We start from the raw sequence: 22,007 nt of genomic DNA, 5'->3' as shown, positions 1-22,007 counted from the left end.
CAGCATTATTTTTCCTTTGAGACCGAATAGACAATGCAGATCATTTAGTCAGCTCTAAGCGATCTGCGTCGGGCGGGCCGAACCAGCGCCTGACGCGATAGCATCCACAGCGTACTTCTTAGCCGAGTCGGACAGTGTCCTTGTGAACTGTGGACTGGCGGGTTCGCCGACGACTTTTAATTGAACTTGACGACTTGGATTGCGTTACATTGAGACAGCTTGGCTATTGCGAAAGTTATAGAGAACGAGAATTTGCAGATTGGAATTCAAGTTCGAAATTACATCAATTCCGGGGACTCTCCCTGGAGATGGGGTGGATATATGCCCAACCTCTAGTCGTTGGCACCTCTGTTTGCTTTTCGAGATTGAAGGCGCAATAGGAAGCACAAAGAATTCCAGAGCAAACAAATGATACATGGGGCCCCCGGAATGTCAATGAGTGTGGCGGTGTAATGGTTCATGATTGCCCACAAGCATATCGCTTGCAATTCACAATACATGTGTGTTTAGCTAATGACGTCCATATTGTCCCATTTCCTTTGCCACGCCTCCAATCTCACTTAGTTTCTTCCTCCGATTGATGAGGGAATTTTCTATATCATCCAAGTCATAGTATCCTACTGTTTTTCTTGCAGCCGATCCATATTCCATACCCTCGTCGGCCTTGCTTCGCTTTTCGCGACGTCTCAATCCCATGTGTGTGTGCCCCGTCCGTCTCACTTACTAGCCCATACCTACGCCGTCTCTGCCTTCTTCTCAGATACCGGAGCCTCGCCACCCGTAATCCCCGCCTCCTAGGCCGTGTGCTCCACGTGCATGGTGACGGGCGAACTCCCCTGGCCCTTACCATCAATTTTCTTATCTTCCAAGATGGGGGATGCCGTCTGAGCGATGGGCGACGTGGGCGCCGAGGTGGTCGTGTCGACTGCTCCCGCCGCGCCGACGACGCTCCGGATGACTTGGAACCATTTTTGAGCATCAGCCGCCGTATGGGCCTTGAATCCCAGCTCGGAGGAGCCCGTCAGCTTGCCTCCAATTGTCTTGGCCTTGTCTTTGCCCTTGACGTTGAACTTCTCGCCGTTGGGCGTGCCGATGACGGCGTCAGGGAGGTAGATGGACAGCTCCGGCTTGGGGTCTTGACGGGTGTTATCGGAGTCCTTGAACTCGTGCAGAAACTTTGCCGGCGTGACGACGTAGTAGCCCGTCGAGTAGCCCCGCGAGAGCTTGTTGCGCGACTTGCGTTCGAGCGAACCTTCGATCAGGGGCTTTGTTGACTGGTGCTCCATATTGGGAAATTGGATGGCCTCGACACTACGCGGGGGCTCATCAGGGCTGGCGAGTCGTTCGGTGTTACGGGCCTTGAATCGCGTCCACTCAAAGTCGGGAGGGACGCGCTGGATGGCGCCTAGCATATCGTTGTGTAGTGCCCGGGTCTTCTCTCCATGTCGGCTGGCGAGGTGAGTAAAGGCCTCCATCGCCTGCTGGATGCCCTCAATAACATGGGTCTCAAAGGTGGGGAAGCTATTCTGCTCGGCGATAAGGTCGTTCCGGTGGTTATTCTCAGCAATAACCTGGTTGCTCAGGCGGTGTAGAATACCACGGTGAACAACATAGGGGTCGTCATTACTAGTAAGCTTCCCGCCTGCCGCGTAGTCGAACGAAGCAGTTCGCTGGCCGAGCAGCTCAACATGCTTCTGGGTACTATTGCGAGTCTTCTCAACCTCCTTGGCACCCTTCTGCAGGCCATGGGCCAGCTCACTGGCCTTGTGCTTGATTTCCCGGTGCAGGCGCTCAAGGATAGGCAGGACGGAACCCTTGATGCTCTTCTCGGTCTCGATATTGGTATTGACGAGGGCCTGTGTGTTGGAGCGCATATTCTCGAAGAAGCCGGCGACGCCGCCGAGGCCTTGGTCAAAGTGGTGGTCCTCCTTAATGGGGTGAGACATGGTCTATAATTGTGAAGTTTTTCAGTAATGTAACATGGTCTGGAAGAGATAGAGGCTTACCTTGAATACCTTCTCGTACTCCTTCGCCTGGTGACCATGGATCTTCTCCATAGCCACCATGTACTCCTCAAGGTATCCGACCGCATGCTTCCACGCCTGCAATCGTTCTGCAAGCAATCCAGCCGTCTACCTCAATCAGCATCACGACATCTCCCCGCGGTACATCACCTCTCACGGTCTACCTACGCTCGAGGGGTCAACCTCAGGAATACCATCATCACTCAACCCCGTCGTCACCCTTGAGGGCAACTCGGACGTAGTGGGTGAAGTAGGCGTTGACATTTTTGAACCCCGGTCAAATTACCGAATCGTTCTTCTGCGGAGGGTGTAGCACATAAAAAGCTCAGGCGGGGTTTGACTGGCGCATGTTCGAGCGTCAATGCAGGAGTTGCCAGATATAGCTGCGGCCGAGCACAATGGGATGGGAGCCGAGGGGCGATTGATGTGGTGTGACATCTAGCTTGAAGATGTCGAATCAATGACGTTGCGAGAGGAGTTAGATGTCGTTTGAATGACGTTTCTCATGACAAGGCGGTAAAGTTGGGATGAATATGCTGGATTCATTATCCCTAAATTTTGTTGATTGAACTAAGAACTCGAGACGGCATGTCACCGATGTCACTCCAAAGGCTAATGTGGTGTTTGCATTCAAGACGTCCTGACAGGTGCCACTTCATTCGCTAGACATGCTTCTTCAACACGCCACAAACCTTCCATGTTGCTTCTCCTCAGCTCTCACTAGCTTTGTGACGCCTAATGGTCCCTAAAGTGGCGCTCAACATTGCTACGCTACACTAATTATTCATTCCATTTCGACAGTGCCGTTTGAAGCTTGACATACCCAAAGAGCGCCACCTCATCACACGCTTTCCCCAGATCATACGACATTTAGTGGGCAGCAAGTCGGTCGCAACCCGCAATGATGGCGATCACGGTGATGAGCGAGCCTCAGAGGCCGTCGAAGAAACTAGCAAGGACTTTGTTCCTAACTAACTTCTCCAGCAGTTTGTGTCCCGCAATAGTGAAGAGGAAATATGAAAAGAATATGCCCAGCTTGATAACTACTACGCCAGCGGTTTGCGGGGCTTTCCGGGAAATACGCCACTGTTCTCAGCGAAGCCTATGAGCCATTGGCGATGACATGGACGAATCTTGGCCTCGAAGGGGTCGTCACTGAGGCCTGTTACGTGGAGTTGCGCAAGGTAATTAGAAGAGGTCGATTCACATGCTCGACTGTGCCGTACTGACTGACATTGACACTCCTTATTGGATCGAGTTGTCACACTTTCCAATGAAGCGCACATGACGTAATTTTTCTATGAATCACGCTTTGCTTCCTTTAATACTTCGTTACTGGAAGCGGCGACGGGAATGATGTAGGATAATCAAGGTAAGATAAAATACCAATGGCATCCACGGCAATCGACTCTGTAATATTCCGCGACATCTTCAGCTCGGAGGCGATGCGCCGCGTCTTCACCGACGAGCATCGTGTGCAATGTTACCTTGATATCGAGGCGGCACTGGCACAAGTGCAGGCCAAAATCGGACTCATTCCCCCACAGGCTGCCGATGAGATCGCAGCCAAATGCACACTCGACAGTATTGACATGGCAAAGCTGAAGATCCAAACCGAGTTGATCGGCTATCCCGTCCTGCCAGTAGTGCAGCAGCTGGTAGATGTCTGCTCGAATGGTTTTGGGGAATATTGCCATTGGGGAGCGACCACCCAGGATATCACCGATACGGCCACCATGATGCAGATCCGAGAGGCACTCGCTCTGGTCGAGCAGGATCTAAAAGCAATCGTCGATTCTCTGGTCGGCCTCGGTCGCCGTTACCGCGATACGCCGATGGCAGGGCGCAGCAACCTCCAGCAGGCGGTCCCCATCACCTTCGGCTACAAAGTCGCTGCCTGGCTCTCCGCCATCCAGCGTCACCAGCAGCGGCTGGCAGAACTGCGTCCAAGGGTGCTTGTAGGCGAGTTTGGCGGTGCTGCCGGTACCCTCGCTTCGCTGGGCGACGCTGGAATGAGAGTTCAAGAAGGGCTCATGGCAGAACTCGGATTGGGCCAGCCGGAAATCGCCTGGCATACCGCTCGCGACCGCATTGCAGAGGTCGGCTGCTTCTTGGGACTGGTGACCGGGACTCTGGGCAAGATTGCAATGGATGTGAAGCTGCTAATGCAAACCGAGGTCTGCGAGGCCTTCGAGCCCTACACAAAGAATCGCGGCTCCAGCAGCACCATGCCGCAGAAGCGGAATCCGATATCCTGCAACTACATTCACGCCTGCACGGCTATGGTCCGCCAACTTGTGCCAGTCCTTCTGGACGCCATGGTCGAGGATCACGAGCGCTCCACCGGCCCCTGGGAATCTGAATGGATTGCCGTGCCTGAGATTTTCCTGTTGAGCTCTGGTGCCCTGCAACAGGCACGCGCGCTCCTCACAGGCCTGGAGGTGGACACCACACGCATGCGTTCCAATTTGGACATCACCAATGGTCTAATCTGCGCCGAAGCCGTCATGATGAGCCTGGCACCTCATCTCGGCCGGCAGCGAGCCCATGACCTGGTCTATGAAATCAGCCGACGAGCCATCGTTAGCGGACGCCCATTGCTCGATCTGTTGATGGAGATACAGGAGATTTCTTCTGTCCTGGACCGAGCCGCTTTGGAAAAGCTGCTCGATCCTGCCGAATATCTTGGTCTATGTGGCGAAATGGTCGATCGAGTCCTGGATCATACTAATGGAGCCGGACCATCCGCAGTTTCAGTGGCCTCTGCGGAAAGGGAGTAAGTCGAACGAATTGGTATGATATCAGCGGCCCCTGAGATCCCACTTTATGAATAGCCTCATTTTATAAATATTGTGTAAATAGCTTAAGTTGGAGTTTTCTTTACGAATCTCATTTTCCCCTTGTAAACGATCATTTAGCTCAGGGCACACCCGACCTTGTCCGTGCTCTTATATCGTCACACTTCTCCGTATATACTTAAATTCAATTGTTGAAAAGGGAGAAGGGCGTAGTAAAGTAGTAAGAGAATGCTAACGAATCCCTCTATTATTGACGACAAGCTGTCGGGAGAGGACTAGGACGTAGTTGAGGTTTTTAATTCGGTCTTGCAGTTATTCGATGAGGGAAATCCCTCACAGATCAAGACGATCAACAACACAGTTAATCTATCCGTCATAACGACGTTATTAGGTTCGTAATTATCATCGATCCCGTGCCGCGGGGCTCCTAGTCTGGCGGTCGGGTCCAGCCTCATAGACTACACAAGCTGTTTCAAGCTACCGTTACTTATCAGACCAAGGTAAACTAAACAGGCTTTTATGAGCACGTACTACTATTGTCCTTGTAGACCTCGCCTAGACCAATCTCGTCTCCTGTGAATAACCTTCTTTCTTCGCCATGAAGCCCGCGCTTCTGGTCTATGGCGAGCGGGCTGACTTTTCGCGCTCGCCCTTGATCTTGACAACAAGGTGTTGAAAGTTGTCGTCAATTATCCCCGGCCCTTCAGTGTTTTCTAAATTGAGCTCTCATTTTCTCATGGAGACATCCACAAATGTAGGCATAACTTTGGAGATAGATATTCAAATTTTATTGAGGGCTTGATTCGAAGGGGCTAACCGTGGGATCCCAGCAGACCGGGGCATACTCGTCGGTCTCCAAGCTTATCATGTCAGCCTCGCTCAGTTCGAAGTCGTAGATATCGGTGTTGTCCCGAATCCTCGCAGGTGTGACACTCTTCGGCAACGGAATGAAGCCCTTCTGCAGACTCCACCTGAGCAAGATCTGCGCCTCTGACTTGCCGTACTTCTCGGCTAGCTTCACCAACTGCGCTTCACCCCATCGCTCCCCGCGGACAAGCGGGCTGTAGGCCTCAACAATGATATCGCGCGCTTTGCACCACTCTACAATCTCCCTTCTCGCACACCAAGGGTGGAGTTCATACTGAGCGACATTGATCTTTCCACCCTTGCCTTTTCCTCCACGCTCGACCTCAAGCTCGCTGATATGCTGCTCGAGCTGGTCAAGGTGATGGATGCCGTAATTACTCACCCCGATGGACTTGACCTTCCCGGCCTCCTGGGCCTCTACAAGAGCCTTCCAAGCGCCCTTGCGACCTTCAGACGTGCCGTACGGGCAGTGCAGAAGCATCAGGTCGATATAGTTGAAGCCAGTTTCGGCCAAGGTCTTCTTGATCTGCGCTGTACAGTCGTCGTAGGTGATCAGGCGGACTTTGGAAGTGAAATAGACCTCGGAACGCGGGATATCGGCGGCCTCGTGAATGGCCTCGCTAGCTCCAGCTTCATTCTTGTACGACGCGGCCGAGTCGATCTAAAACCCAACTTAGCCAAATGCATTAAAAAACCAAGGTACTTGCGTTTCTCACATGTCTATACCCAACCCTCAATGCTTCGGCCACGACTTCCTTCGCTTGGCTGGGTAGCCTTGAAACGATCAGTTCTTATCTGAATTTAGAAGTAGTCATACTTACGTTTTCCAAAGCTATCGTGCACCCATGTTAGAAATGGCAGTGACGATGTAAGGGAGTTTACTTACGCCATATCCCAGGGCGGGGATCTGCTGGCCGTTGTTCAGCAATGCCTTCGTCTGTAGAGTGGGCATTTTTCTAGATGCAGGGAAGCCTCAATAAGTGCGCAAAGTCAAACTCAACACAAATAGTCAGGGAGTCGTGGCAAAGGTTTCGGCAGTGTTGTTCGATCGCCTGGAATGTGTTGCTCTAAATATCTCATAAGGATACGTGTACAATGAAGATTATCCGGATTCTCGTCAGCGGGGATGATTTAACGGATAAAAGGAGCCCAAAATGCCGATGTCGGTGCCGGTTTCGCCGTCGAGGAAAACAAATACCCGATGCAGCTTATGATTATTAATATGACCAGAAACTTTTTTTTTCCTATGTCCCTCTTCGGCGAGCAGGTCACGAAACAGTACCTAGGAGAAATTATCACTCTACTCGATTATTTCATATCCGCCATGGCTTCAATGGGCATCTTGACCGCTGTCGCCTCCGTCATTCGAGTATGTGGGAGCCCGTCGCTTCGTGCTTTTATTGGCAGAGCGCAAGAGGGAACAGGCATTGCCGAGGCTGAGTTGTGCTCCTCGACGAGCAGGGACGTCTGCGAGCTTTATAATAAGGGTGGAATTACACGAGTTTCAGGACGTCCTAATATCCTCGAGGTTGTATACGATCCGGCCGCTCCAAAATTCAGCGAGACAGGAGGCATATTCACCTTCCAAGAGTACCTCCGCACCGTCAACGACAACAAGGACTAGACTAAAAAGCAAAAGCATGAGCGAGATCCTAAAAAGAATAACGCATCCGCTTCCAATCTGTCCCTCAACGTTAGCATTGAAAAGAATGGCGCATTCGCTCCCAATTTGTCTCTCAACTTTGGCATTGAGACATATCCTCTGCCTGTTTTCCGGGCAGTTGCTACAATCGACTTAGCCTTGCAAGTTGGGGTTCTAGCTTTTGCAGTCGTTGCTACCTACCTCCTATAATGGGATAAAGATAGCAGTAAGCCAGAATCATACGCCTGTCCTGTGGTCATCGTTGGAATTATGATGGTATGCGGTGGTAACTTTCTTTGTGCATTTCTAGTCGGCCAAAAGATATTATTATTACTGTTAGTGTAATTATATATTCAGTGTATAACTATAGTTAGAGGGAGGAGCTTTGAGAAACCTCTTTTTAACTAGTAAGGCTGGATTAGAGTGTAGTAAACTGAAAGAAGTAGTGGGAGATTGGAGTTGAGGTATAATTAGAATCCTAGTAAATAGTATGTAAGACTGATATAGCTATTAGAAATATATTTTAAGATAAATAAATAGCACTTTTTTAATTTACTATAGATCTCTTATTACTATTAAAGCTATATCTGTCTCTTTTAATCTCTCTTAAAGTCAATAATAAAAGTACTAAAATAAATATATATTAGAGACCTGACTTTTTAATTAAAGGTTTTTTAAAAGTATTTTATCAACATTCCCTCTAATAAAATAAGTAATAGACTACTCTGTTGTGAGTCGATCAGCATAATGTTTAAACAGCTGCCTCATGACAATAACCCTTAATGCGATACCACAACCGAAGCATTTAACTTGCTGGTAGGTGTCTCGGTCCCGTTTATCTTCGGCTCACCTCTGATCAGCTACCAAAACGGGCTCAGTCTCACAACCCCGCCATGGAGTCCTATCTTCAGCTTGATAACGCATGGAATGCCAGCCTCGCCATCCATCAATGGGCCCAGGGCATATTGCTCAGTCGTTGATGGAAGAAAAGCTCGTCAAGTCCAGTCCAAGTTTCGATTGACACGATGGATCCTCTGTCTATTGCCACAAGCTGCCTTGGGTTGGTGTCGGCAATCGCCACCATCTCTAAGGCCGTCAACGAGCTCACCTCGGAGCTACGTGATGCCAAAGACGAGCTCAGTCGCGTTAGCAACGAGTTGACATCGTTGCAAGTGCCGCCCCGGCACATTGGCAACCGGGCACAGGCGTCAGGCGACTCTGTTGTCCCCATCGCCGCGGAGCTCCAGACCCAGATCAAGAAGATTGTGGCCAACTGTCGCACAGTGGTTGAAGAGATCGGCCGCATTGTCGACAAGTGTTCGACCCGACGGCGCGGCGCCCGCTCGGTTGGCTGGGTCTTGGTGCGGAGCGATGTGTACAGACTGCGATCGTCGCTGGAGTCGCATAAGATTGCACTGAATATCGCGCTTAGCCTTGTCGATAGGTGAGTCTTGATCTGCGAGATACTTGACGGACCTCACGTTTCTATGTATAACACATGAGGACGAGCAAATTACAGTCGCCGTGTGGTCGGTGCTGACATATCGATTGATAGCGAGCTCTGTAAGGCGATTCAAGATGACACACGCCACATCCGGTCGCAAGTCGCTGCCATCAGCTCGGATGTTAGGCGCGTGCAAAGCGACACGGCCAATATTACGGCACAAAACGCTCATATTCTAGGCGAGATTCGAAGCATGAGGGTACTGGCGCCCCAGGAAACGGTGACGAATGGCCAGATCTTGGACGCCATCCAAAACATTCTAAGTCGGCTCTCAATGGAAGCTCCCCCAGAGTCGATTCCGCTTCAGGAGCACCTAGAAATCATGCGAGAGCTCACTCGAAACCAGGCGCCACCAGATGATATCGATCCGTGGGTTGACTGGGTGGCGGATCCAAAGCCTGGATACAGCTTTTCCAATCCAATCGCCGCCACTAGACGGCAACGGCACCGAGCACTGAGTCAGAGTCTCATTGTTGCTATTGACTACGGCGTCTCTTTTACGAGTCTGTCTTGCAAGCCTTTCGTGTTAGGTGATTCCTATGGCTAACCCGAGTATGTCTTGCAGGCGTTGCGTTTGCTTGGTCGAATGCCGAAAGTCTTGATGATATTCAGGTCTTGTGTAACTATCCAGGGAATGACCGCCAATCCTTCTCGAAGCAGGTTCCATCCGTCATCGCATATGCTAGGGAGAATGTCGACCTCTGCCAAGACGTTTGGGGTTTTCTTGTGCCGCCCGGGATAAAGGCCTACCGAGGTACCAAATTGCTTATAGACCGATGCTTCACTGATGCAGGTGATGTAGGGATCGACCTTGGCTTAGACCCCCTGCGTATCCCCGTAGGCAAGACGGCGAAAGACGCGGTGGCGGATTACTTGCGGGGTCTGCGCCGCGCAATCTACGACGAGATCTGCATCAAGATGGGCGACGCGAGAGTGTCAGTGACGTCAATCTCGTTTTGGCTCACTGTGCCGGCGATATGGCCTGAAAGAGCTAAGATGCTTTTGAAAAAAAGCCGCTACAGAAGCTGGACTTATATCAAAGCCCTCGGACAGCATCCTTCTTATACCAGAGCCAGAAGCCGCAGCCCACGCGGCTCTCAATCCGGTCCTCAAGCAGCCTGATGTGCGCCTTCGAGTATGCTTATACCCTCATATGTTACCCCATCCCGGTATTTCAGCGCAAATTCTGCTGGAGAGGCGGGCTTTGTGTGGAATTCTAGAGTGACATGCCGGGTAGAAAGAGTGAGAGACGCAGTGCCACAGCATAGCATCAGACTGGGCGGTCAAATGCAGCCACCCACCTACTTTTCAAATTAACCTTGCCTATTGTGTATATTGAATGGGCTCTGTTCGATAGGGAGTGACCCTGTTGTGCGAGGTTGAACTCTGTCTTGTTTAGAAAATCAAGTTTTATTTTTTATGTTCAATTTTATTTTCCGTGTCTGTAAGCTCAACTAGACGAATCAAATCCTTTGCAACATCAAGCGGAGTGCAATTTCAAGAGCATTTTTGCTCTGCGGAGGATTGTGTTGCGCCTGGATTATCGCTGCCAGTACTCATGAGTCACGACGAATGTCAGACGGACCGATAGGAAAAGTCAGCTTTGCAAAGGACCGGACCTGTACCGTGGTTTTCCTTTGAATCTAGATAGAGACTTTCAACCTAGATGACCCTGATGACCCTCAACAACCTAGATGATTCAACGGTTAGGATCGGGATCATCAGATCAGGGATATCTGGCCTCATCAAAGGCATCTGGATCAGTCAGATCCCTAGGCATAAATAGCTAGCTTTCTTCCTTCCTAGACCAAAAGACAAGATCATCCATCGTCCCAAGCTGTCTCAACCAATCCACTTGTCTGATAACGAAAGTTTGGGTGGATTTGGTTCAGAATTGGGTCACAATGGGACGCGTTACACAGTCGCGTACGTATGTTGTGGGGGTGCGCGCAAAGGGTGTGCCCCTCCTTAAAGTCTGGTCTGGCTGTCGACACCAAACTACGTCAACTACGTCAACTAAAGTCCGCCCATCAAGGTTGAATTGCTGCTTGTCACAAAGGTAGATTAAGTTTTGCAGCCATGTCAAGCCGAAAAGGCTAAATTCAAGATGAATATATATACCGCTGGCTGACCCCAGAACCTGGTTCTCTCTTTCCTCACCTTGCCATCATCCATCATCCATCATCCATCATCCATCATTGCAGTTATCGCTGTGCAGACGCCATCCATCATGTCAAACCCCGTCGATCAAACCAATCATCATCGTGAAGAGCCTACACAGAAGCCATCAGTAGCGCCATCTTCCCCTATCAAAGCCATCCCAATTCCCTACAGAACCTCGTCGCTGGCTGCTTCCCTGCCGCCAAGAGTCTCTGCCTCGTCAATCCCTCAGCGCACAAGCAGCAAGAGGAAGACATCAAGTCAATGGGACACCAAGTTCACGGATTTGAGTACAGAAGAACTCGACCTAAGAATCAATGATATTGGAGCGAAACTGAAGGAGGCGCGAAAGAATCTGAAGAGAAAGATCTCGATGGATGGCGAATATTGGGACCGTTACTTGGAGATCTCCCAGCTCCACCAGGATCATGCCCAGATGGAGTCCCAGATTGGACTTAGAAAGTTCCAAGAAACTCCTGGCCAGTCATGGTATGACCAACCAGATGCGCAAAGCCTCAAGCTACAGCACGACAGCTGGAGCCAGTGGGACAGCATCATGAAGAAGCATGTTAAGAGAATTCAAAATCGTGTCGCTTCGGGCCGCGAAACATTTGTCCGCCTCTTTACAACATCCAAGGTTGGCCTTGACCTACCTGCAGGCGTCGGCAGGAGGGATTCATCGTTACAGTCCAACTTTGTCGCCAGCATGATAAAGGCGTATTGTCCTGATCCCCCTGCTATTGACCATCGCTGGGAGCCTGTTCTACAGAAGTGGATGGATGACGATTGCGTACATGCTGCTCACTTGTTCCCGTATCGACAATCTCCCTGCATGGACGAAATCTTTGGCAAAGGCGCAAGTGAAGAGCTCTTTGCTCCTGAGAATGGCCTCTTTCTTCACAAGCATATCGAGAACGCTCTTAACAAGGGCCTTCTTGCCATTGTGCCCGACCTTGACCTGGATCCGGCTGATCCCCAATTTCCTCTCAATGATCAGCAGGAACGACAAAACAGGGTCAAAGAGTGGGAGAATTGGCCGGTCAAGGACTACAAGATCGTCATCATCGACAAGGACAACAATCGCGTCAAAAATACTAAGCTATTCATTGTCGAAGATTTCGGTTTCCAAACTCTAGGAGAGCTTGACGGTCGAAAGCTTGTTTTTAAGACAAACTTTCGGCCTCGAGCAAGATATATCTGGTGGACCTATCTCAACACTATTCTCCGAACGGCTTGGAACCAGCAAGGAAAAGATGGCAACGTTCAGCACCACGAAGTTCGCAAAGCGACACGTTACTGGGGAACCCGTGGCCGATACGTGATGCAGAACCAGTTGCTTGGTTTTGTTGAAGAAATCGGCCATGATGTTGAAAGCATCTTAGAACAAGGAGACGACAATGAGGATACCCAAGAACCCGGGCTTGAAGCAGTTGTGGCTATAGTGCAAGAGGCTATGGTGAGCTCTTTACAACACGATAAGAAAGAAGGTGAGGACAGTGATGAAAATGAGGATGGTGATGAATAGGGGGGGTAGTGACAAAGAGGAGGATAGTGATGAAAGGGAGTGGAATTAAAAATAGAGTGTGAAAGACAAAGAATATTACAAGGGTACCCGAGTATATTGTAAATCAAGGTGCTATCCCATGGTCCCCCCCTTCCAAGAGAGGACGCTCCTACTGTCTCTCTAAGTTTTACGGCTGAAGTACTGCTAGCTAAGGATGCTATACCTCTAGGTCAACACCGACTACTATAACTTGGAGAATTGTAATAACAATCAGATCCATACTCAATAGCCGTGAAACCTGAGAGATCTTAATCTCTTTAACAACATGTATCGCAGCTGCAGCCACTGTCTCTCTCTCAGTAATCAGTTCGCAGATGCGCCGGAAACATAACCGTAGGTTCTGGCACTTTTGTTTGATCCGTCAGAGGACTCGTAAGTTGATTGACAACGCAGCACGACAGATTCCGGAAGAAGACCTACTAGCATGCTTCTGGATACTGTGACAGTTCCCCAAGCAATGCATCCGTTTTCTCACTTTAGAGAACTGAAGCCCTAGCATACTCACTATGGGAAGTATAAATAATATAGGTCTCCTGATATTAGATATACTAATAATAGACTGTCCCCTACTGGAAATTAGTCAATATCCACACCCTAGGATAGTAATAACAACATCTTTACTTATTCTGCCCCAATTCCAAGATACTTAGAGACTCCCTTATATTCCTCATAGAGCCCAAACTGATAAAGCAAATCTAGAATACGCCGTTTCACACTATTTAAGTAAGGAAAAGAACCAAATACACATAGAAATCTATTACTTTCTTCTGAGAATCGAGAATAGCACAGAATAGAAGTTATCCTCGCATTCCTTTAGTTGAACTTAGAAGGTTCTCGTGGTGGTCAATCTTTCCGCCACTTCTTTAGCGCTATGAGACCATTGAGCAATCCGCAGAGAAGAGGTGCCATGCATCTAAACTTGCTCACACATCTGCCCCAACCGTATGTCCCCAAGTATGCGTATTGATTGACGATCCAAGAGAACTTTTCTTATGTGTAAAAATAGCAATCCTCTTTATATAACCTCATACGCTGCCGTGGTGTGTCACTCACTTATCGAATAAAGTGAGAACGACGTCTTACAGTAGAAAACAACCGCATTCTCCGCCTCAAGGTCGCCAATATCAACATGGCGGCCTCTGCGGTGGAATCAGGTGTCACCCATCGCATCCTTGCAGCGATGCACCTACCGATCATATCGTCAAGGTATTACAGCAGACTGAGTCCTATATAGTAGCTGTTATCTATACCTGTAATTGCAAGTATTGTGATTATAGACTTACCTTTTAGCCAGACGGGCTATTAGGTGTAAAGCGAAGTGCAGATCGTTATATATGCGATATCCGAGGTACTGTTAACTCCGTTAAGCTTTTAAGAGCTACCTGGATGCTCTAGCTATTATAATTGCTGGCAAGTATACGGAGTAGTTACTGGTGTATTTAGTTTGCTTAGTATGGTTAAGAGGATCTACTTATTATCCAGTTATATTAGCTTTATTATTCAATCTAGAATAAATTAGTAATATTTCCTATAAGCCTTGTAGTATAAATAGAAAGCTGTTATTCCACCAAACTACGGAAGGTTGTATTGGGAGTTCCTATATCTATAAATACCACTTTATTACTGCCAAATTTTTTATCCTGTTTATTATTCAGTATGTTAATTTTTCGTAGTATGGAGCAGAGATATCTTATATCTGCTATCTCTACCCTAGCACAGCCTGCCCCTTAAGAACCGAAAGCGAGTATAGAAGCGATAAGATATGATTTTAAAGACGGCCCGACTGTAAGGCATCCTTATATGAGCCCAAAAGGGCTAAGTTAATTTGTGTTGGTGTCAGCCAGTTGTATATATTAAGTTATTAGAGGCGCTATCTTAGACCCTTTTCACCATCTGCCCCTTGCTCCTGATGCTGCTATAGATTCAGCCGATAAGAATGACAGCATGCCAGCTCTTATTGTGCTGGAGAAAATGCCTGTGCAGGTGGAGATGCAGGACCTGCAGGAGGATTGGACTGGTTTAATAAGTTGGATAGAATGAAAGCGGCTGTAAAATTGCCTTAATTAGAGAGTGTATAGTTGGTTCCTTACTCCCGCTTTAAGCTAACTTGACTGATCTATAGTATGGCGTTAATAGGGAAGAGAAAGCAAGTTTGGATTTCCTTCAGCGGAGAGCCTAGCAACTAACTGCCCTAAAATCTCCCAGATGGTTTTTAGACTGCACGACTAATTTAGAATAATGAGATATAGGAAGGGATGGCTTCAATGAGTCAAGTATTATCCGCCGAGGTATATAAACTTCAACTTGATGCTGAAAGGTGCAAGAGGATTCTTAATTTCGTATGAATGGTGTATGAGAATTACAGTCGCCGCACCCCACAACCTACGCACCTTTTCCCCCTCATCCGGTTCAACGTTTTAGATGCAATTATATGCAATGCAGCAGTTTTGGGCTTTAGATTAAGTTGGCTCTGTGCTGATGAGCTGATATCACCGTTCAATCAGTATGGCCCCGACCTACCCGCATCTACCCCAGAAAAGTCATATCCACACGCCCTCCGCCCATCGGAGCTGCAGGTTTCTATGGTACATCACCCTTGGTCCGACTTATTACCTATCCCTGCTTTGCGAGATAACCTCCTACGTGCTATCCAAGCTGGCTTTGACGAGGATTATTTGTGTGCGGACATCATGCGGGTCGACGAGAACTACGCGGAGAGAGCTTGTCTGATTGTCTGGGGCTCCCCATGGGATATTCAAGGGTGGGAGGCGAGCATCCCATTTTTGAAGAAATGGGGTTGGCTACTGAATGGATGTTCCGAGATCCTTGTAGCAACCAACTACTGGCGCGAGAGAAGGGGTGAGAGGAGGCTTCGATTGTCAGATTTTAGTCACTCTCAGGTAGTACCAACACCTGGGGCGTCTGACTAGATGCTGATGTTGACTTATCGGTTCGAAATAGGGACCAGAAGCACGTGGCTTGCGATTAGGATGGCTAGTTACATGTAGGATAAGCAGCGACGTGTGTGTCACGCCCAGCAGCAGCTGGCTGTCGATATCACCAAGTCCAAAGCTGCGGATATGTGCAAACAAACTCTTTAACTAATATAAAGCTGCAATCAAGATATCTTCTGCTGTCATCTTATACATGGGCTACTTGCTTGCTTCCCGACCATCGGAGTATCATCTGCATTTAGACCCTAAAAGCACTACAAGGTGGGCATGGCGTCATCACCACTTCTTGGGGCCCTAGCATTGGTGTCACAGAACTTCCCTTCAATTCATTTTCAATTCCCTCCTCCTCATATCCCTGTAGTTAATTATGAGGGCGACTTGACGATGTCAAACTCATTCATATGGCTTTATTATTTGCAGAATATTTCCCAGTAACTATCGCCAAGGCACGGTAAGCAGGATAGCATACCTGCATAAAGATCGTGCTAGTCGGGAAAGAAAATACAGAGGTTAATTAGTTCATTAACTTTGCAATTAGCGGATGAATCAATCTAGTCGTTGTGCTATCACATCATAGGCTGTGTATGCAGCTTCCTCTCCTACTTATCCCTATCATATCCCTGCTGGTAACTAGCTTGCCTTAAAGTTCTGGATTGCCCGCTACAGTAACAGTACATTTACCATCAGCTGTATTTATCCATCCATCAGTAAGATAGAGTAAGCTTCAATAACAGCTCATCAAACGCCATAGTGAACGTAGGGTACTCAATTGGTCGATTGACCCTCCTACATGCATCATTGCGGCGTTGCTATCAACATCCCTGTAAAGCCTTAATACGGGGCTATCAGCAGACATCGATTTCCCCAATTAATCTGACATATGTGTACCTGTTCACCCTATACAATAATGTCATGCATATATGTGCTGTAAAAATGATGACTGCGTAACTTGTGTCGCAAAAGGTCTGTGATAAATTCCTTACGGTCAATAGCGTGGTTTGATTACGAAGGAATCCAATTTAGCGCCTGAATAATCAGCCCCTAATCTCTTTTGCTTCAGCTGAGGCGCTGTGGCTTAGAAAAGGCGTAACGGGAAGCTGGAGATGACCAACAGGAAGTTGAGTTTGTACCAAAACAGTTTGGTACAATACTTCTTCGGGAGGTAAATAAGCATATCTACCCGCTACGAGTCCTATTGATGGGTACCCACCCCGATGTGCCGAAGACCAAGGCCGCGGAGATCGACCCTTGAGGCATACAGTGAAGGAGTACTAGTGGGCATTCGGTTTCCGGTTGGGACGTGTGTTTAAAGAGAAATTGACAAATCATCATGGATTACAGGTCATTCCGTACAAAGAATCCAATGCAGCCCCTGATCCCTTCGCTTCAGCTAGGCGCTGGTGGCTGAGAAAAGGCGCTGCGGCTGAGGAGAGTCGCAACAGCAGACTAGAGATGACTAGTTAATTGGTCAGAAAGCTCAGGCTGAATGCAATAGTTTAAGCCATAAACAATGACAGGGGCTTCAAATTTATCAGGGGTATGGTATAGGCTGCCACTAACAAGTAATAAAGTAAGCCGACGGATCCATTCCCCCCGCAAACAATTCTAGTCTACCCCCAAGCAAGCTTGTCGTCTCCCCTCAAGACTTCTTTCTTCCTTCTTTCCGTCATCTCCTGTTTGGCACCCAGATTTCAGCACAATTCCACGCGCATTCGCCATGAAAATCCTGTCCATCATTCCCATAGCCCTAGGGTTGGCGCAGCTCTCGTTGGCTCGGAAAGCCGACACGCGCATGCACCTGGACGAGTGCCGCGAGGTGAAGTCCATGGGCCTGAATACTTGTGCGTACTGCAACTGGACCGGTATTGCCCATTGCGACACTGCGGCCTACTGGGATAGCTGCAGGGACAACCCGACGCCAAATCCGTGCCGTTCCGACGAAATCATCGCCGTGGACTCCAGAGACTACGCTATCAACTATGACAACACCTGCGAAAAGGTCTGCCCCGACCAATACTGCTACTCCGAAACTAATAAATACGCCACGACGTGCTGCCGCTGTCCCAAGGGCTATGTGCCAAGTATCACGCCACCGACGTGTCGCGCGAAACGGGGCAGTGACGTCGGCGTTACATGTGTTGGGTGTGACAACCCTGACGAGGTTCTCACAGGAAACGATCAGACAGGATGGGAGTGCCAACCGAAGCCGAAACCTCCGCCCCCTCCCACATGCAACCGCGTTTGCCACAAGGATACTTGGTGTCCAGCCCAGTGGGTGAAGAAGACTGGCAAGAATGGAAAGACGATCAAGTTGTGCCAGTGTACTGGCGGCAACTGCAAAGGCAAAGATGCGACCTGTCCTTCTGCATGCCTGGGAAGCTACAAAAAGCCCAAGACCTGCCCTTCCTTCAACTGCCCAAAGGTGAAAGATAAAGACTTTTGCTTTCCTAGCCAGGAGGGCCTCGATCTGATCAAGAGTTCGGAAAGCCATTGTAGCACCTTCTACAATGTCTGTGATGGAGTCAAAACGATAGGTAAGTCCATCCAAGCTGGAAATACGGGCGATGATGGAAAAGTATATTCTAACAGCAGCTTCTAGGATGGGGTCACAACTGCAACGCCCATAAGGACTGCGGTGGCCTTACTCTACCTCTATCCCCCTGCGAATCCGAAAGGCTGTTCACATGCGACGTCACGGAACTGATGCAGCGCGTCAAGAAACTGCCCAACTACCGACGCTTGTCCCTCAACCAATTCTCCGCCATGGTCAGCTTAGCGTACCAATATCCGGCCGCTTTCAACAAAGGACGGGCTATCTGGAAGCATATGGATGTCAAGGCTAGCGAGTTTGACTATCGCGCCGTTTGCAAGGACATCTTGACGGCAACGTCGGACCACCAGAGCCGTAGGCAGAAGGAGTCGAAGTTGTGCCTCAAAGAGCCCGTTACGGCGATGAAATGTGTCAAGCCAGTGGTGGGCTGAGCTGCACGAGCCTATGCTCATCAAGCTGCTTCCATTATTTATTTTACGAGAGATTGAGGTAGATAAAGATAGTTTTAGCATTGCTATTGCAAACGTTCAAAATGCATTTGCACTGACGTACATGAGCCAGTTTCACCAGGAAGTGTCAACAACATACCCATTAATAAATTTGAGCTGATCAAATTGAATGGGCTTTATCCCAACCCCTCAGAATCTGAATTCCGTAGTTTAATTTTAATCTTTCAATTGAAGTCAGGGCAAAGACTAGAGTTTTCTATGAACAGATACTTCCAGTTGGGTGCTCGGGCCATGTGCATAACTGTGTGCTGAAGTTGTGTACGGAGATTTGTACTTTCGTACAAATAGCGTTTTGAATGCATGTGAATAGCAATGCTTTGGCTTCAATACTAATACGGTCGAGAGTAAATTGAAGCAGTGCTTCTTTGTGTAAACTGTATTCATTTCCGATGCTTCTATCAGTCTTCCATCCCCGTGTCTTACGTAGCCTAGCCCATCTTCTTCCTAATATATTAGAATTATGCTATGCCCCTCTTCCTCCCAGTTTCATCATGCTAACTTATCGAACCCCAGAATCCCACATGGACAATATTTACTTGTGGCTACCCTCGCCAATGCAGTAGGGAATCGGGTATGTCTCGCTGCTGCACAGACGAATAACCCCCTTTACCCAGTTGAGATTTCCGTAATTCTGACTTTCGTAGCTATCGCTGACAAAACTTGACTTCTCCCAGCTGTCAGTGCAGCCATCGAGAACATTTCCCTGCACACGGCGCACGTAGGGCTCGCTGACAATAACACCGTGATGACCATCGGGGACCTCGAAAGTCAACGATTGTTCTTGAGAGGTAGTCCAGGACTCAGATACTTCGACTGAGAGCGACAAGCCAAGAATTTCTTTTGCAGCGCTGACGCTAATTTCGCTACCAACGGATACCGAGTTGGAGATCTCATAGCCTGAGGATACAGTAACGCTGCCTTTGCCACCCACGCTGCTGATGACTGGAGAGATTGCAATGTCCCAATTGAGAAATTGTTCGTCTGATAGGATTTGGACCTCGGTACTCTTCTCACAGCCACGGCGATGAAGAACTGGGTTTGAGATTTGTTGGACACCAGAGGTCCGAGGTGCAGCTCCTCTGGTCTCAAGTGCATGAAAGTCAGCAGCCTTCATGATCCGAGAGGTGCCGTCGTTGCCCAGGACGATTATATCGTCAGCGGAGAGGGGGCCTGAGGCGATGGCGGCGTTGGAAACAGAGATGAGGCCGAACATGGCCAGAACAACGGAAGGAATCATTTTGAAGACTCGAGTGATGGAACCCTTAGTTGTGAGGGTGAATTAGGTAATGAGTGTGAGTTTGTAGCGAGTGAGGGTTGTCAACGAGTGATTTTAAAAACGAGTGAAAGTTGACAGTGAATGCAAATCGATAACGAATGTGAGTGATGCTGTGGGTGATCTAGAAACTGGTCTCCCGTTCAAGAGGCCATTTATCTTTTTAGAGGAGGCGACTTCACTTGTGGATTCTACCCACTCTGCTTCCGTGTTCTCTCCTCTCAACCCTAATGGAGATGCATGAAAGGGATCCTGGGTAGTCCATGACGAGGCGCAGGGAATTGAGGACGGATGAAAGGGATAGTCAGCGCCCATTCCCAATGGGACTCTCCTCTGCAACCCCAGGCTGTCCGATTGGGGGAATTTGATCGTGATGTCGAGTCAGGCATGTTTACCAACGGCGGTTTCTCCACGAGAGACGAACCGGAGCGCGATTCTCCGAGTTTCAAAATGAACAAGGGCTCTAAATCAGGAAAAAGAACTGACCATGTGAGATGCATTACCTCGTGAAATCTGGGAGCCCCGCCGCACGGGTCCATGCAAAGATGCAACCCCATGATTAATCGGCTGTTACGGGAGATATTTCAATCCGATGTCGAGGCGGATGGCAGCCGGCGCAGGGGAATTAGAGTTCAATACCGGGTTAATTAATGTCGGCTTGATTACCGACTCATCACAAAGACGAATACACAGCCTCGACAATGTCACCGCCCCGCTGTTTCAGGCAACCCGTATTCTTTAGTTGGGGTTCATGCATGGTCTTGGCACATGAGTAAGCTGCAGTGACATCGTAGGGTGCTTGTGAAAGGAGTCGTGGTAAGAGCAGAGTTGATTGCTGGTCTTGCTGATATAAGTTGCTGTATATTCTGCTCATTCCTGTCTCTGTCACCCACATCAACGCTCGTTTCAACATTGCATCTTGTCGATTTATATTGGCTTTCCTTCGTTCTCTCGTTTGTTGCTTCCTTCATTCGTTCAGTCGTTCGCTCATTCAGTCATTCTTTGTACAAAGTTTTATCGCAACTACACTACGCCGCTCAACCGACAACATGCTGGCCAGATTCATTCCCGCCATTCTCTTCTTCGCTTTCGCGTACGTACCCACAGGTATCAACCCAAAAGAAATCTAGTTGACATGTTCGTAGTGCGGCAGATCTTCATGATAGCTGCACGTGCCACAATGGCGACAGCTACAACTGGCGAATGACCACAAACGCATGTGCTTCATACAACGACGCCAACTACCAGGTATGTAGCAGACCAGCTCTACAGCAGCTAGTAGTATCATTCTAACTCTGGCAGTGGGGTGGCGCTTTCTATGATACTCCATCTGGACGAGTACGTATATTCCGAATTGAACCGGCGAGCTTTTCTAACCATTCTAGTGCACCCAACAATCGGCTGAAGAACAACTTGCCGGGGATCAATGGGAGGCAGCATGCAAAGAAATTGCCAAAACTGGCTTCCAGTGTTCGGATGGTGTGGGAACTTGCTATGCTAACCCAGATGATGTTCGTGGTTGGTGTTAATATTCTTAAAGAGGGGTGGACTTGAGAGGGGAGGAATCTGGGCCCTCAATGCGATGAACAAGTAGGGAATGGGGACATAATGGGGATAGGCAAAGAGCGTAAAATAAATGAATCATAATTTTTTCCGACTAAACTTTCAAGAGTCTGTATTTTTAGGTGCACTACAAGTCCGTAACTGACTTGAGTTGAGAGATGTGGTGCATGCACTCTCAGGTCTTCCTTTTACCAAGGGTGGATCCAGCCAAGCATGCTTTTCTGGATCTTGAAGCCATCGCCTAATTGAAGAAATTAAAGAAAACCAGCGCAGCAACTTGTAACAACGCAAAGCGTGCAAGCTGTGGCACCAGAGAAATGGCTTCGTCCCACTGTGTGGGTTCTTAGACACATTACCAAGGCAGAAGATAATGCTTGACCCTGGAAGTTGCAGATGGCACTAATCTCAGGTCAGGCATGTTCTCGGCTCATCAGCAGCATGCAAGTCGTCACCTTCGTCCCCTTTACTCCGACAGTCATGTGTGAATAAGGAATTCAAATGGATAAGATCACTATCACGCAGTGGCTGTTCACATGGAAATTGGTGAATAACCTGATTTAGTATTGGCTATTCTTGTAGGTACCCTTTCCGACCGGGA

The 22,007-nt window shown here is 48.7% G+C and overlaps 10 protein-coding genes across 10 annotated transcripts; 7 read left to right on the top strand and 3 right to left on the bottom strand.

Moving 5' to 3' along the window:
* Window positions 1–794: 794 nt before the first annotated feature.
* Window positions 795–2,288, bottom strand: BGZ61DRAFT_366311 (uncharacterized protein; the record flags this gene model as incomplete). The annotated part of the gene is made up of 3 exons (XM_046241671.1): window positions 795–1,949; window positions 2,007–2,132; window positions 2,193–2,288. The coding sequence occupies 3 exons, from the start codon at window positions 2,286–2,288 to the stop codon at window positions 795–797; spliced, it is 1,377 nt and encodes a 458-aa protein (XP_046097553.1).
* A 1,124-nt stretch (window positions 2,289–3,412) lies between these two features.
* On the top strand, window positions 3,413–4,804 carry BGZ61DRAFT_538591 (fumarate lyase; the record flags this gene model as incomplete). The annotated part of the gene is made up of 1 exon (XM_046254672.1): window positions 3,413–4,804. The coding sequence occupies one exon, from the start codon at window positions 3,413–3,415 to the stop codon at window positions 4,802–4,804; it is 1,392 nt and encodes a 463-aa protein (XP_046097552.1).
* Window positions 4,805–5,587: 783 nt separating this feature from the next.
* BGZ61DRAFT_593012 (2,5-diketo-D-gluconic acid reductase A) lies at window positions 5,588–6,797 on the bottom strand. The gene is made up of 4 exons (XM_046256765.1): window positions 6,576–6,797; window positions 6,511–6,521; window positions 6,406–6,463; window positions 5,588–6,350 (listed from the first exon to the last, which is right to left on the bottom strand). Exons 1-4 carry the CDS (start codon window positions 6,639–6,641, stop codon window positions 5,610–5,612), a joined length of 876 nt encoding a protein of 291 aa, XP_046097551.1. The 5' UTR covers window positions 6,642–6,797; the 3' UTR covers window positions 5,588–5,609.
* Window positions 6,798–6,935: 138 nt separating this feature from the next.
* BGZ61DRAFT_308395 (uncharacterized protein) lies at window positions 6,936–7,106 on the top strand (the record flags this gene model as incomplete). Its single annotated transcript, XM_046238774.1, has 1 exon — window positions 6,936–7,106. A coding segment is annotated over one exon (171 nt), but the record flags the coding sequence as incomplete, so codon positions are not given.
* Window positions 7,107–8,356: 1,250 nt separating this feature from the next.
* Window positions 8,357–9,957, top strand: BGZ61DRAFT_538588 (uncharacterized protein; the record flags this gene model as incomplete). The annotated part of the gene is made up of 3 exons (XM_046254671.1): window positions 8,357–8,775; window positions 8,887–9,338; window positions 9,401–9,957. The coding sequence occupies 3 exons, from the start codon at window positions 8,357–8,359 to the stop codon at window positions 9,955–9,957; spliced, it is 1,428 nt and encodes a 475-aa protein (XP_046097549.1).
* Window positions 9,958–11,368: 1,411 nt separating this feature from the next.
* BGZ61DRAFT_498756 (uncharacterized protein) lies at window positions 11,369–12,520 on the top strand (the record flags this gene model as incomplete). The annotated part of the gene is made up of 1 exon (XM_046251320.1): window positions 11,369–12,520. The coding sequence occupies one exon, from the start codon at window positions 11,369–11,371 to the stop codon at window positions 12,518–12,520; it is 1,152 nt and encodes a 383-aa protein (XP_046097548.1).
* A 2,390-nt stretch (window positions 12,521–14,910) lies between these two features.
* BGZ61DRAFT_310615 (uncharacterized protein) lies at window positions 14,911–15,432 on the top strand (the record flags this gene model as incomplete). Its single annotated transcript, XM_046238803.1, has 1 exon — window positions 14,911–15,432. A coding segment is annotated over one exon (522 nt), but the record flags the coding sequence as incomplete, so codon positions are not given.
* Window positions 15,433–17,230: 1,798 nt separating this feature from the next.
* BGZ61DRAFT_484333 (uncharacterized protein) lies at window positions 17,231–18,495 on the top strand (the record flags this gene model as incomplete). The annotated part of the gene is made up of 2 exons (XM_046249598.1): window positions 17,231–18,047; window positions 18,113–18,495. The coding sequence occupies 2 exons, from the start codon at window positions 17,231–17,233 to the stop codon at window positions 18,493–18,495; spliced, it is 1,200 nt and encodes a 399-aa protein (XP_046097546.1).
* Window positions 18,496–19,105: 610 nt separating this feature from the next.
* On the bottom strand, window positions 19,106–19,810 carry BGZ61DRAFT_538585 (uncharacterized protein; the record flags this gene model as incomplete). The annotated part of the gene is made up of 1 exon (XM_046254670.1): window positions 19,106–19,810. The coding sequence occupies one exon, from the start codon at window positions 19,808–19,810 to the stop codon at window positions 19,106–19,108; it is 705 nt and encodes a 234-aa protein (XP_046097545.1).
* A 1,085-nt stretch (window positions 19,811–20,895) lies between these two features.
* Window positions 20,896–21,375, top strand: BGZ61DRAFT_538584 (uncharacterized protein; the record flags this gene model as incomplete). Its single annotated transcript, XM_046254669.1, has 4 exons — window positions 20,896–20,939; window positions 20,992–21,094; window positions 21,149–21,184; window positions 21,232–21,375. The coding sequence occupies 4 exons, from the start codon at window positions 20,896–20,898 to the stop codon at window positions 21,373–21,375; spliced, it is 327 nt and encodes a 108-aa protein (XP_046097544.1).
* Between the last annotated feature and the right edge of the window lie 632 nt (window positions 21,376–22,007).

This window comes from Ilyonectria robusta, assembly GCF_021365365.1.
Source record: "Ilyonectria robusta strain PMI_751 chromosome Unknown BGZ61scaffold_29, whole genome shotgun sequence".
Lineage (NCBI taxonomy): Eukaryota > Fungi > Ascomycota > Sordariomycetes > Hypocreales > Nectriaceae > Ilyonectria > Ilyonectria robusta.
Note: the sequence above shows the minus strand (reverse complement) of the source record. Positions and strands in the feature narration are given on the sequence as shown.